This window comes from Buteo buteo, chromosome Z (genome assembly GCF_964188355.1).
Source record: "Buteo buteo chromosome Z, bButBut1.hap1.1, whole genome shotgun sequence".
Lineage (NCBI taxonomy): Eukaryota > Metazoa > Chordata > Aves > Accipitriformes > Accipitridae > Buteo > Buteo buteo.
Genome location: NC_134204.1, coordinates 17,791,530 through 17,804,918, shown reverse-complemented (window position 1 = coordinate 17,804,918; position 13,389 = coordinate 17,791,530). Strand labels below are relative to the sequence as shown.

General features: G+C 44.5%; 1 protein-coding gene across 3 annotated transcripts in view; it reads left to right on the top strand.

Moving 5' to 3' along the window:
• The first annotated feature begins 490 nt into the window (after positions 1 to 490).
• EMB (embigin) overlaps positions 491 to 13,389 on the top strand; it is a 43,008-nt gene continuing 30,109 nt past the window's right edge. For all 3 annotated transcript variants that reach the window (XM_075020528.1, XM_075020527.1, XM_075020526.1), the window contains exons 1-4: positions 491 to 891; positions 5,782 to 5,868; positions 8,128 to 8,217; positions 12,061 to 12,159. In XM_075020528.1, the coding sequence (XP_074876629.1) occupies positions 804 to 891; positions 5,782 to 5,868; positions 8,128 to 8,217; positions 12,061 to 12,159 (364 nt within the window). In that variant the 5' untranslated portion in view covers positions 491 to 803. The remainder of the gene's footprint in view (positions 892 to 5,781; positions 5,869 to 8,127; positions 8,218 to 12,060; positions 12,160 to 13,389) is intronic.

Here is a 13,389-nt window from a genome sequence, read left to right as displayed (position 1 = left end):
CAAGATGAGTTTCTTAGAAACGGTGCTCCCTGGGTATTGCTGCCCAAGCCAGGAGATTTATCAAAAAAAAAAAAGAGACGTAAAAAGCCGGCAGCTCTCATACAGTATAACCCGGCTTGGCCCTGGAGCCACTGACCCTCAAAGCCGGGCTCTCCAGAAGATCACCAGCCAAAGGGCAGAGACAGGCTGCGCCCTGCCCGAGGCAATCTTCTCTAGGCAAACCCTTCCTTCCAGAGCCAGCTGCCTCCGAGGGTCGGTCGAGCCGAGGCAGTCCTGCAGCAACAGCTGCTTTTGGCCAAAGACACGACACGACACGACACGACACGACACGACACGACACCCCTACGCGCTCCGCCCGCTTCCAGGTGTCCCCGGCCCGGCTCCGAGCCGGTCCGGCTGGGGGGGCCCCTCTCCAATTAGCCACCGGTGCTCACCCACGCCCTTCCTTCCTCCCGCCACATAAAGCCCGGCGGGGCCGCGCCGGCTGCCACCACGCTGGCTGCCACCACGCTGGCGGCGGCACGTCCTTCCCCTGAGTGAGGAGGAGGTACGGTGGTGCCTGCAGCGGCTTCCCGGCCTTTTTCAGCCGGTCCGTGCCTGACGCTCGCCCTGTTCGTGGATTTGTGGCCGCTCTGTTGTGGTTTTGATCCCCGTCGCAGCTGCAGCAGCCGGCTCTCCCGCAGAGCCGCTCCGGCCCGCTCGAGGCTTCCTCAGCCGCTGCCCGCGGGCGGTGCGGGGCCGAGCCGAGCCAGCCGCCGGCGGGGGGAGAGCGACACTGGGAGTGCGGCGGCGGCCGGGACACCATGCCTGCCGCCTTCTCCGCGAAGCGCCCGGGGCGCCTGCCGCGGCTGTTGCTGCTCTGCCTCTGCCTCTCGGGCGGGATCCCCGCAGGTAAACGCTCCCTCGTGTCGCGGTCCGGTCCGGTCCGGCCCGGGCGGCTGTCACGCCGCGGACGAGGGCTGGGCTGGGGCGAGGGGGGCAGGGAGGGCACCGCCTGGGAGCTGCGGCGGAGCAAAGGTCCTCCCTGCCCCGAAGCATCCCCCCGGGGAGCCAGGGCGCGGTGGCCCGGTGAGGTGGCTGTCTCAACGACTGAGGCGTTTCCTCTCCTCAGCGGCCCCGACCGCGGTCGGAGCTCCCCAGCGCTGCCTCCTCCCCGGCACCCGCTGCGGGGGCGGGTGCCGCCCCTGCCTCCCCCTGCTCTCTCGTTTTTAGCTTCAAAGAAGCCTCCGGGTTTCTCGCAGGCCTGCTGGGAAGTGGGGATGCCCTCTCCGCTGTCCTCTGAGGAGCGGTAACGCGGTCGTTGGCGTCGCCTCCCCGCGTGTCTGACCGTGCTGGTGGGCAGCAGGCAGGCTGCGGTGCTGAGCCGCGTCCCGCCGTCTTCGGTCCTGTGGTCTGACGCCTCTCCTGCTTTCTGCCTCGCAAACGGGAGGATTTATGAGCCCGCAGGTGCGGGGCTTGGATGTTGAGGCATAGTATTCTATGGCTGCCCTGTCCTTATCAAGTAAAGCATGGTTTAAACCTTGAAAAAACTCAAATCGGTGAAGTGTCAGTATGCCTGGCAGGTTGTGAGGCATGTTCCTGGGAGGATTGTCTATTGCATTTCTAAATATGACACCGACAATCCACGGAGGAAGAGGGCCTTCAGCCTTGTGGGGCCTATTCTTCCTCTAGTAGTTTTCAGTGGTTCAGGAGCAGGCCCGCCACTCCTAAGGAAATAAGAGCTTTTTTCTAAAGCTAGTGGGTTTCTGTTGTTGGTCCCTGTTTATGAAGCATCACAGAGTAGTACAGAATGGTAACAGAAGGAAGTTCCAGATTGCTGATGTGTGCTGTGCAAGATGTGATTGTTGGAGCGTGTCTTGCCGAGGCTGAAAGTTCTGCCAGTGCATATATGTGAACATTATTGCTGTGGCTTTAATTAACCATCAGTGATTTAGCCGCATTTTCAGTGTGCGATATGTAAGTAGTTACATGTTTGTTTGTGCCTTTGTTGGCTTTCCTAATAGTGAGAGGAGCAATAGTGCTCCTTCTGTGTTGATAACTTCTGTAGAATTTGTAGTAGTTTCACATAATGTGAAAGGACAGAAGTGTTTTGCAGTTCTCAAGGCTTGTTTAAAATACTACTTTGTAGTTCTTAAAGCTCCTTTAAAATATATATGTGTATTTATGCACACACACATAAAACTTGAAGTCCTTTCTAACAGTTTATTTCATTGATCAAAAAGTTTTGTGACTTTAAATGGCCTGATATTTGTAGGAACATGTGAGTCACATTATGGCAAGTTAGCCACGTAATATTTATTTTTGATGAATATTACTGCCCAAAACCATACCTAATGGTGGTTGAAGCAATTCTGGGTTTATATAAAGCCCTCAGTGAAATAATATCCTCTTCTGAAAAAAAAACCCAAACAAACAAAATTTTCATGATGATTTAAATGTGAGGAAGAGTATTTTACTTTTGCATTGGTTATTAACCAAATGTGCAAAAAGCTAGTCAAGCACAGGGACTAGCTGCACAGGTGCAGCAAGGAAGTTCATGCTCCCTTGGAGGGAGGAGAACTAAAACTGCCTTCTAGTGAAGTCCAGAAACAGTGTGCACTCTGGAGATGTGGGAGTTCAGCAGGTTTCTTCAATCAAAAGAAATGCTCGCAGTAAAAGTGACCGGAGGGAGTACTAGGTGCACAAGGACTAAGTTGCAGAGAGGTGGGTTGCATAGCCTTCTGCAGGTGGTCAGGCAGATACCACAAGAGGCCTCTTAGATTTTTATTTGGAGATAAGCAGCTTGAGAAGAGTTCTCATTATTCTGTTAATTTTATCTTTTAGTCTTGTAACTATTTAGTTATTGTTTTGAAAAATTTAAGCCATCACTTATATTCTGTATTGAGTTGAGGGTAATTTCTAATTAAGTATCACAACATTGTTCTTCAGAGTTTGCTGCTTCATCTGGTTACTGTTGTGGTTGCCTAATTTAGTTGCAGCATGTGCTGCCAGATTCCTTTAGGAAAAGCAAACTCAATATCTCATCTCTCAGCTTCTGCTTCTAAAGATCCAAGGAGTTATATGAGTAGAGGATACACCTAATTTCTTACAGACTTTGCTTCCAGGTTGGATTTTTCTGGTTTGCCCGGAGGGAAGGTCTTCTATCAGGGCATTTGAAAGTCCTTCATGTGGCTCCTGGTGCCTCAGCAGAGCTCAGCCTGCAGCTTTTCCCTTTTCTAGGGGCACTAAGAGGTTCTGGCAGCTGGTGTTAGATGCTACTGAATGCTTGTGTGCTTGCATAGAGTATAAAATTGATATTAAATTAATTGACATTACATTAAACATTAAGTGAATGTTGTTAAATTCCACCAAATCGTATCTCAACCTTTTCCTATTCAGCTACTTTTCTGGCTGAAAAAGAGAGCGAATAGATTTTAAAGCCTGAAATTGCTCTTGTGATGACAAGTATGGTACATCTGCACTTTATCCCCCAAATATTGGCTGCAGCAGGGAGCAGAGGTAAGGTAGAAGAATAAGGGAATGACCTCATACTCTCTCATCTACTCCTTCCTGTGTAAAGATCAGGGAACAAGAACTCGGCAAGCTACCACACTATTGATTAAATCTAATGCAAATCAATTGTAGGCTAAGGCATGCAGCCATGACTCAATAGTTTCAGAAGTTATTCCACTTGACTTGTTTACATCACTGCCTGGCTTGATGACACTAATCATGCAGTGCTGGGTCATCTTGATCTCTGATGCTATTCAGCAGGTGTATATGAGAGGACAAGAGCAGTGCAATGTTATATCTGTGCTGTGTAGTTTGACATATAGACGGATAAGAGCCAAGAATTGGAAGCAGTGGTGACTAGAAATAATGCTACTTGACTGCTTTCCCTGGGTATGTGAATCAAGGAAAAGAGCCAAGATGAGAACCCTGTTAGTATGCAAACTACATTGTAGGTTATCTGCCTTCCTTGCAGAGAGATAACAGAGCTGCTGTACAGCTTGGCACTGGCACCTTCTAAATTTATCATCTTTGGGGATTTTAATTACTGTGCAGGTGATGCATCTATGAAGCTGACACAGTCAGGTGATCCATGACATCCTTAGAATGCCTCAAGATGCTGCAGATATAAAAATTCATGGACCTTTCTTCAACCTTACCATGAATATCAGATGCATAATAGCTCTCCCTGCTCTCAGCACTTCTGTCAGGCAGAGAATAAGACTCAGTCTTCTTACTGCCTGGGTCATAAGCCAGCAGATACTCAGACAGAACAGATTTCTTAAGTTCTTTGCCTGGGTGAAGGGCTGGTCCCACTTGGCTGTGGGACCAGTGGACTGGTATGAAAAAGTATGAAAAATTAAGAGCCTGTTGTTAAGAACCACTAATGCTTAATTTTTTTAATCATATCCTCCAAATACCTTGTTTTATTCTTGATCCAAACTGGTTGAAGTACGATAGGCAGATTGAGAAAGCAGATGATGCAAGCTGGACATGACTGACATAGTCTGGAGTAACTGTGTGCCAGAGGTGCCAGTGGGAGAGTCTGTAGGTCATCTACGCCCATAGTGCTGAAATGGGGTAGGAGTGTTAGTAGTGTTGTTCACTTGTAGGCAGGGTGCTGACTTCACCTTCTGCTGAAGGCACACATTTCTCAAGAAGTTTGAACACACTTGAGGTATGATGTAGCTTTCCACTTTTCATCTATGCTTGCTGCTGTCTTGGATGTCTAGCAGAGCTTACTACCCCTCCCAGACTTCAGTTACAACTGCAAGACGTGTTATCTTTTCTCTGTGTAACTACTGGCCAAATAGTTTAAAAGCTACTAATGTGAGATTGCTGAGAGTTTGAGGAAGAGTGTGTCTTGCTGCTATGTCGATAGAATATGTCCTGGAATATCTAAGCATGTGAATTACCTAAGCAGTGTTTATTTTACACTAACTAGTTCTGCTACCCAAATATGGGAACAGAAAGGAAAGAGCAAACATCTCAATTTTTCTAAAACATGTAGGGACCTTGAATTCTTAATAGAAAAGTGACACAGCAACATACTCAAACTAAGCAAGTCTTCTTCCTCTTCCCCTGCTGTCCTTTCTCTAGTCAAGTACATAAAGCAAAACTGTAGAGTCTTGACTGGCTCTTGCACAAACTGTATTATAGGAGCAGAATCAATTTGCAGTGGTGTTAAGGAAAGTGGAAATAGTCATTAGCATAACTTGGTGAAGTCCATGTTTGACACAGATGCCTTTTGTTTTGCTCACCGGGGTGATAATGGAAGGAAAGGAGGTTGTTCACTGCATCACAAAACAGGCTAGACATGTAAGGTTGTAATGAGGTCCTTACTCTATTAGTGAATCTGCTAATCTGTGTTTAAAAATAATCAGCTAGTGTCAGTGTCATAAGCTGTAGTGGTCTAAGCCCACAAACAAGACGGGATTTGAGTAAGTATAACTTTATACAGGTTATAAAGTTTATAGGTCTGCCGGAATATTCTGAAGAATGGCTTTGCCTGACTACAGAGTAACTACAGGAAAAGATCTGTATACAGAAATTAGAGGTCAAATAAATACTGCCTTTGTTCTTTAATCTTTTCTTGTCTAAAATAAGCTAAAGAACTAATGAAAAGTAATTCTTGCACATTTTGCTTCTATATGCTCAGAACTTGGAAAAAAAATGGAGGTGGTAGGCTGAGGTGAAGAGGTTCTGTTCGAATTCTTCTCATGAACTAAATGCTTCTAACTTAGTTCAACTCAGAGAGAATAAAGCTTCTTTAAACTCTTTTTTCCTTTTTAGATGCAACTATGACAACACAAGATGCCAGTCAGTCTCTGGCAAGCTCTCTGACTAAGATGCAAGCTGGACTTACTGAATCATCTCCTGGTAATTGTTTTATTTCAGCACACCTAAAGCTATAATACTTTTTCCTAGTGATATTAAGTCACCATGTAGAGTTTACATTTTCATACTAAAGTCTTTGGAAATAAGATTGTGACTTCTTAGAAGGAACAGAAGTAAATATATCATCTATGCCTTTTGAAGCTACTGCAAGAGCTTAAGTGTTGTAAGCATCTCAAGGACTGTGGAGAAAGCTATCCAACTGCCAGTTGTGTGATCTGTTGCCCTTATGCATATATGCCATAAAAGCAGGTAATGACCCTGGAGGTGGGACAATTCCCAAACTAGAACCATTGCAGGAGGTTCTGTTCTGGCCACTAACACGTGACAATTTTCCATGTGAGGACTCCTCCTTATGCTCTTGTGTTAGCGAAAGGTATAATAATGCCCTTGCATCACTGTGCCTGCTAGCTTCATCTATCTATTTTTTTAATTATGGATGTGTTAAAACCTTCTGTTGTCCCCACACTTTATTCACCATATTCTGGATCTTAACTGTGGTTTTGATAGGGAGCAGAGAATAGGTTCTGGGCAGGAGAAGAAACCAGTCGTTGTTGATTCCACCCCTCCTTCCTCCATAAAGATTAGAGAAGTAGGAATTCAGCAGTGTACCAAAGCTCATGTTGATTAGTGCAAATAAAACATGGGCTAAGCTACATTTATACATGAACTCGGACAAGTTCTGACAAGTTATTCCATCTACAGTTTTGTCATTGGAGAGATAATGCTATTTACCTGGTGTTCAGAGCTTTTTAGCGCAATGTGCGTGGGAGCTAGAGGTAGTGCAATAGCTAATAGATTCAATAACTCTTTCCATACATAAACACACATATACATGTCAGCTAAAATACACAAAGTATTTTCTATAATATGACTTCACCTGACTATTTTCATTTCATATGTGAATTAAGAAAGTCAGTATGATGATCCTATTAGTGTACAAGACATTTTAAAGATTGTCTATTTTTTTCTGGATGGATAACAGCTACCATATGAACTCGCACTGGTGCCTTCTGAATGTATCATCATGAGGGATTTCAGTAACAAACCAGGTGATGCGTGTACTAGACTGACATAAACTTAGGTGATCCATGACAACCTTGGCATGCTGTCAAGGTGTTTGCACACACAGACAGAGGAAGATTCCCCAGAACTTTCAGCCTTCATGTGTTATTTCGGGGTAAACACTTGGACTAATTTATTTCTCCATCAGGCAGAGATCAAGGCTTGCTTGTGCTCTTCTGTAGAGGAGAAGGACTCACTTCTTCTGTAGAGGAGAAGGACTCACTTCTTCTGTAGAGGAGAAGGACTCACTTCTTCTGTAGAGGAGAAGGACTCACTGTCTGGTGCTAGGAGACAGCTTTATAATTTTTTTCTTAAAAAGCCATTTTAGACTAGTAGTTGAGACTGACAACAGTCTGTCATCAATCACCAAATGAATTAGCCTGAAGCTCTGTTCTTCCACATTGTCCACCTTCATATACAGGTTTATTGTTCTTAAACTGGTTGAAGCATGAGGGAAGGTATGGAAGTGCAGATGGAACAGGCCAGGCAAAAGGCTGATTGCCTGTAGCATAGCATTCCTTGTGTTGTGAGCTGCCATTGATAAAGAAAAACACTGCTTTGTGGAACAGGCCAGCAACTTGGAAGACATGTGGTATGTCTGCCTGTGCTTGGTCAGAGACCTATAGATGCAAACCACTAGCAGGGACCTCCTTCAGCACAGCTGGATTCTCTCAACTGTAGCCAAGAGGCATGTGTTAAAGAACTTTACCTCAAAGTTCAGTATTTTATGCAGGAAAAGAGAAGGAGTAACTCGGAGATCTAGGCTTTCAGAAGTACTTTTTCTACTGCATAGTGATCAACTGTGCCACCCAGTGCTTCTCTCAGTGAGAAGACTGAAGATTTAGCCCAATTTTCTCTTTCCAACTGTGACTGGGAAGCTTTTCAATCCATGGACGGGAGAGGTAAAGAAGCCCCTCTTCTACAAAAACTAGACTAATTTTCTCCTATAATGCTGTATGATTGGGCAGATTATATCCATAATTACTGTTTATATATTTCTGAAATGCATTATAAAATAATGGACAATAACATTACTTTGCAAGCATGTAAAACATGTGGCTTAAAACATTTAGTGTATTGTGTATACCATGGCGGAGGAAATCTCTATTTCTTTGGTTTCATCACTAAATAGAAAGGAAATTAACCTTTTTGTAACAGGCTTGTTTTCTCACCTTTCAGAGCCCATGACAACTATACAAACTGCCAACTGGCCAACTCAGGGGAGCCCTTCAGATCATTTGACACTTGGACATAATGGATCTACACCTGGTAAAAGCAGTCACATGTTGTCTTCTACTTCAGTTGTTAAATCTTGGTGATCCTAAGGTTCTACCTTGATATTTTTTAATCAAGTGGTTATGGAAGATTTATATTAGTTGATAATTACCAGGACAAACAGTTTGATGTTTAAAGCTGTATAGAAAGTAACTGTGGAAACTGAAGAAATGAAAATCACTTTAACTGTATTGAAAGGACCTTTCCTTTAAGCATAATTTCTTACATCTCCCACAGTGTGCTTCAGTTTACTGGGAACTTGTATGCAGATAGTACAATACTAATGAAACAGTTCTGTGTGTAGATGTGGAAGGGTGATGCTTCCTCAGCTACATCTGTTGTTTAAGCTGTAGCTTATTAATTTGTTTTCTTGCTCTGTTCTTGAAATGCACAGAGCATGAGAACAAGTATAGCAGTGGGAATCGACTGTTTATACTTGGAGCTGCATGCCTGATAGCTGTATCAAGCTTTGTAGAGCTTTAGAAAGGTAGTCTGAATAGTATGCTATCCACAGCCCTACAGAAAAGGGATTTTGCTGGCCATATTAAACCTTTTAAATGTAGAATCATAGAATCATTTAGGTTGGAAAAGACCTTCAAGATGATTGAGTCCAATCATCAACCAAGCCCACTAAACCATGTCCTGAAGTGCCTTGTCACCTCCCGGGATGGTGACTCAACCACTTCCCTGGACAGCCTGTTCCAATGTGTCAACCCTTTCAGTAAAGAAATTTTTTCTAATATCCAACTTAAACCTCCCCTGGCACAACTTGAGGCCATGAGCTGCCAGCTTCTCAAGGAGTATGCCATGTGAGATGGTGTCAAAGGCCTTGCTGAAGTCCAGTTAGACAACATCCACAGTCTTCCCCTCATCCACTAGGCAGGTCACCTGGTCATAGAAGATCAGGGTGGTCAAGCAGGACCTGCCTTTCATGAACCCATGCTGGCTGGGCCTGATCCCCTGGTTGTCCTGCACATGCTGTGTGAGCGCACTCAGGATGAACTGTTCCATAATCTTCCCCGGTACTGAGGTCAGGCTGACAGGCCTGTAGTTTCCTGGATCCTCCTTCCAACCCTTCTTGTAAATGGACATCGCACTGGCAAGCCTCCAGCTGTCTGGGACCTCCCCTGTTGACCAGGATTGCTGATAGATGACGGAGAATGGCTTGGCAAGCCCCTCTGTCAGCTCCCTCAGTACTCTTGGATGGATCCCATCTGGTCCCATAGACTTGTGAGTGTCCAGATGGTGTAGTAACTCACTATTTCCTCCTGGATTATGGGGGATATATTCTGTTCTCCATCCTCACCTTCCAGCACAGGGGGCAGAGTACACTGAGGATAACTGGTCTCACTATTAAAGGCTGAGGCAAAGAAGGCATTAAGTACTTCAGCCTTTTCCTCATTGCTGGTGGCAATGTTCCCCTCTGTATCCATTAAAGGATAGATATTCTTGGCTAACTTCCTATTGTTAAGGTATTTGTAAAAACATTTTTTGTTGTCTCTTACAATAGTGGCCAGATTGAGTTCTAGCTGAGCTTTTGCCTTTCTAATTTCCTCTCTGCATGACCTAACAAGATCCCTGTACTCTTCCTGAGTTGCCTGCCCTTCCTTTCAAAGATGGTAACCTCTCCTTTTTTTGAGTCCCAGCAAAAGCTCCCTGTTCAGCCAGGCCAGTTGTCTTCCTCTGTAGTTCATCTTGCCCCGCATGGGAATAGCCTGGTCTTGGGTCTTTAAGACTTCTTTCTTAAAGCCTGCCTTCCTCCTTCCTTCCTTCTTCCAGCCTTCCTGGACCCCTTTGCCCTTCAGGACTGTCTCCCAAGGGACTCTCTCAGCCAGTGTCCTGAACAGGCCAAAGTTTGCCCTCTGGAAGTCCATAGTAGCGGTTTTGCTGACTCCCCCTCCTTACCTCACCAAGGATTGAGAATCCTATCATTTCATGGTTGCTAAGCCTGCGACAGCCTCTGACCACCACATTTCCCACCAGTCCTTCCCTGTTTGTAAACAGTAGGTCTAGCGAGGCTTCTCCTGTGGTTGGCTCACCTACCAGCTGTGTCAGGAAGCTGTCTTCTACACACTCCAGGAACCTCCTACACTGTTTGCTCTCTGCTGTGTTGTATTTCCAGCAGACGTCCGGAAAGCTGAAGTCCCCCATGAGAACAAGGGCACAGGATTCTAATGCTACTGCAGGCTGCTTGTAGAATGATTCATCTGTCTCTTCAACCTGGTTGGGTGGTCTATAACAGAATCCCAGCATGATATCTGCCTTGTTTGCCTTCCCTCTCATCCTTACCCATAAACACTCAACCTCGTCATCACAATCATGTAGCTCTGTACAGTCAAAACACTCCCTAACATAGAGAGCCACCCCACCACCTCTCCTACCTTGCCTATCCCTTCTGAAGAGCTTATAGCCATCCATCGCAGCACTCCAGTCATGGGAGTCATCCCACCATGTTTCTGTGATGGCGACTAAGTCATAGCTATCCTGCTGCACGATGGCTTCCAGCTCCTCCTGTTTATTGCCCATGCTGTGTGCATTGGCATAGATGGACAGCTATCAATTCCACCCCCAGCATTGGCATGCCACCCCCAGGCTCATCTCTGGTGAGCCTAGTTTTATCCCCTTCCCCCTTTGAACCTAGTTTAAAGCCCCACCAACTCATGAGAGAGAATCCTTTTCCCCCTTTGAGATAGCTGGACTCCATCTGTTGCCAGCAAGCCTAGTGCTGTGTAAACCTCCCTTGATCAAAATACCCAAAATTCCACCAATGGCACCAGCCTCTGAGCCATGTATTAATCAGGAGTGTTTTTGTGTTCCTTTCAGTATATTTCCCTGCCACTGAAGGGATTGAGGAGAACGCTACCTGTGCTCCCGTTCCTTCCACTAATCACCGCAGTTCCTTGAAGTCCCTTTTGGTTGTTTTTGGACTTCTCTCCGCGATCTCATCACTGCCAACCTGCACAACCAATAGTGGGTAATAATCAGAGGTCCGAACCAGACCATGGAGTTTCCTAGGAATGTCTTTTACCCAGGCCCCAGGGAGGCAGCAGACTTCCCTGTGGGATGGGTCAGGTCTGCATATTGGGCCCTCTGTCCCCCTCAGAAGGGACTTGCCTATGACAATTACCCTCCTTTTTCTCTTAACAGAGGCTGTCAATGTAGTTCTCCCTTGCAGAAGGAAAGGAGTATATTTGAGGCAGATGGTCATTGTTGTTATTCTTTGTTTATGGAAGGGTATTCCTTGCAGTATAACAGGAGTTTTGTGGAGCAGTGAGGGATCCTGACCATGTTCCAGTGGAGCACAAGGCATTCTTGCCCCTGCATTCATTAGAGCTGCATCTAGATTAGATAGCCTACCTTTGGCTTTCTGGCTGTGCTGTAAATTGTAGTGGCTTTGGGAATGGCGATGTTCTGTCCTTCTGTTTCTTCTTTTTTATTGTTCTAAAGTTTATTACTTTCCCAAGCTCAACTTGAACACTGATGTAGTCCTATACAGTTCTAGGACCCACCTGTAACCTATAGGTCACTCTTCAGGCTGTGAAATAGGTAGTTATGACCCCTTTAGAGTATTGACATTCACAATTACAACATTATATTAAATCTAGAAACCATCTTCTAAAATGGCATAATTTCTATAAGTAACCATACAACACTGCTGCTTTAAAATTCTGGCTGTTAACACACAAGGTATATGAAAGGATCTCCACAGTAGTCAGCATTTGGCAAGCTCCTCTTTTCCCCTAAGATTACTATAAAAAACAATTGCAATACCGTATTGACACTCTGCTGTATGGTTACCTTTATAGGATATAACATATCACTTTGCTTCCCCCACAGCCTTGTTAGGTCCAGATCTTACCACACAGGAGTTCAAGCAGGCAACCAAAGAGAACATGTCTAATGTCACTTTTGTGGAGTATGAGGTACTCCTACCTGGTGAGTGTTATTTTCTCTTCCAGTTATGTTATACTGAATGCCTATGATTACACACAATCTTTTGTATGAGTTGTAGAAGTATCTAGGATGGCAACTTCTTGATAAAGTTAAGGTGCTCATAGTGAGCATGTGATGAGCTTAGTAAAAGAAGAGATGAGTAAGTTTGCACTATTGAATATTGTATTCTAATAACTATTTTGCAGTGGAGAATGAGATTCTTACTTTTTTTTATTAAAACCACAGGTAAAAACAAGTCATAGCTATCTGTTCCCCCAAATCATCAAGTGACAATTTCTTTGCACTAGTGAATCCTCCTGGAGAGACCACATAAGCTAGGGTACTTGTTAACCAGCATTTTTTTGTCAGCTTTGCAGTGTTACAGGAGTTAAAGTATGGAGAATAGGCAAGATAAGCATCTTCTTAAAATAGGTGTGAAGTTCTCAGTTGCCAAGTAATCATGTATAACTAATTTCTTGGACAACTGGAAAAACTGATCTAACTGAAATATATCTCAATTGGAGGAGATCAGTTAGCACTCCTTTCCAGAGTACTGGTGTGATATTTTAAGGACATAATTGCACAGCATTTATGCTATATTTTCTTCTAGCAGGAAACTTAAGGTAGTGTCTATTCCTTGTTCTGGCACATGTACTCTTGGTACAGAGGTGCACCAGATATCAGTCTTGCTACTGGTTAATCTTCAACAGCATAGGGTTTTCATGTTCCATTCATTTAAAGTGTGGTTTTATTTTGAAATAATCTCAAAAGGTATGGGTTCTATTTTTAGCCAGTGTAATTAATCTGACTGTAAAAGTTTTGCTACTCTGAAACCAATTCCATTTGTAAAAGTACTTTGATCATAAGTGACCTCAATAAGGTGAGTTATGCTTTGCTCATTTATTGAGCGTAATGGCTCTAATAAATGAGTTTCAGTAACTGACTTTGCTCTGCTATGAAAGACTGAGGTGTTGCACCTCTAAGTTTATCTCCAGTTCAACAGGTTTGTAATATTTTGGCTGGGACTTGGAGTTCTGGGCATGCTGTTCTGCAGGCTGTAAATGTCTCTGCCAGACCCAGTGAAGTTCAAATATTCTATGGGAGAATCTGGTGCTTCCACTTCAGCCAGACTTTGCTGCTGGTTTGGTATGACTTGCATTACTGAGTCAGTGAGCTGTACCTCAGAACTTCCTTTTCTTTCAGTAGGAGTTTGAGCTGTGCAGCACAGCTGTG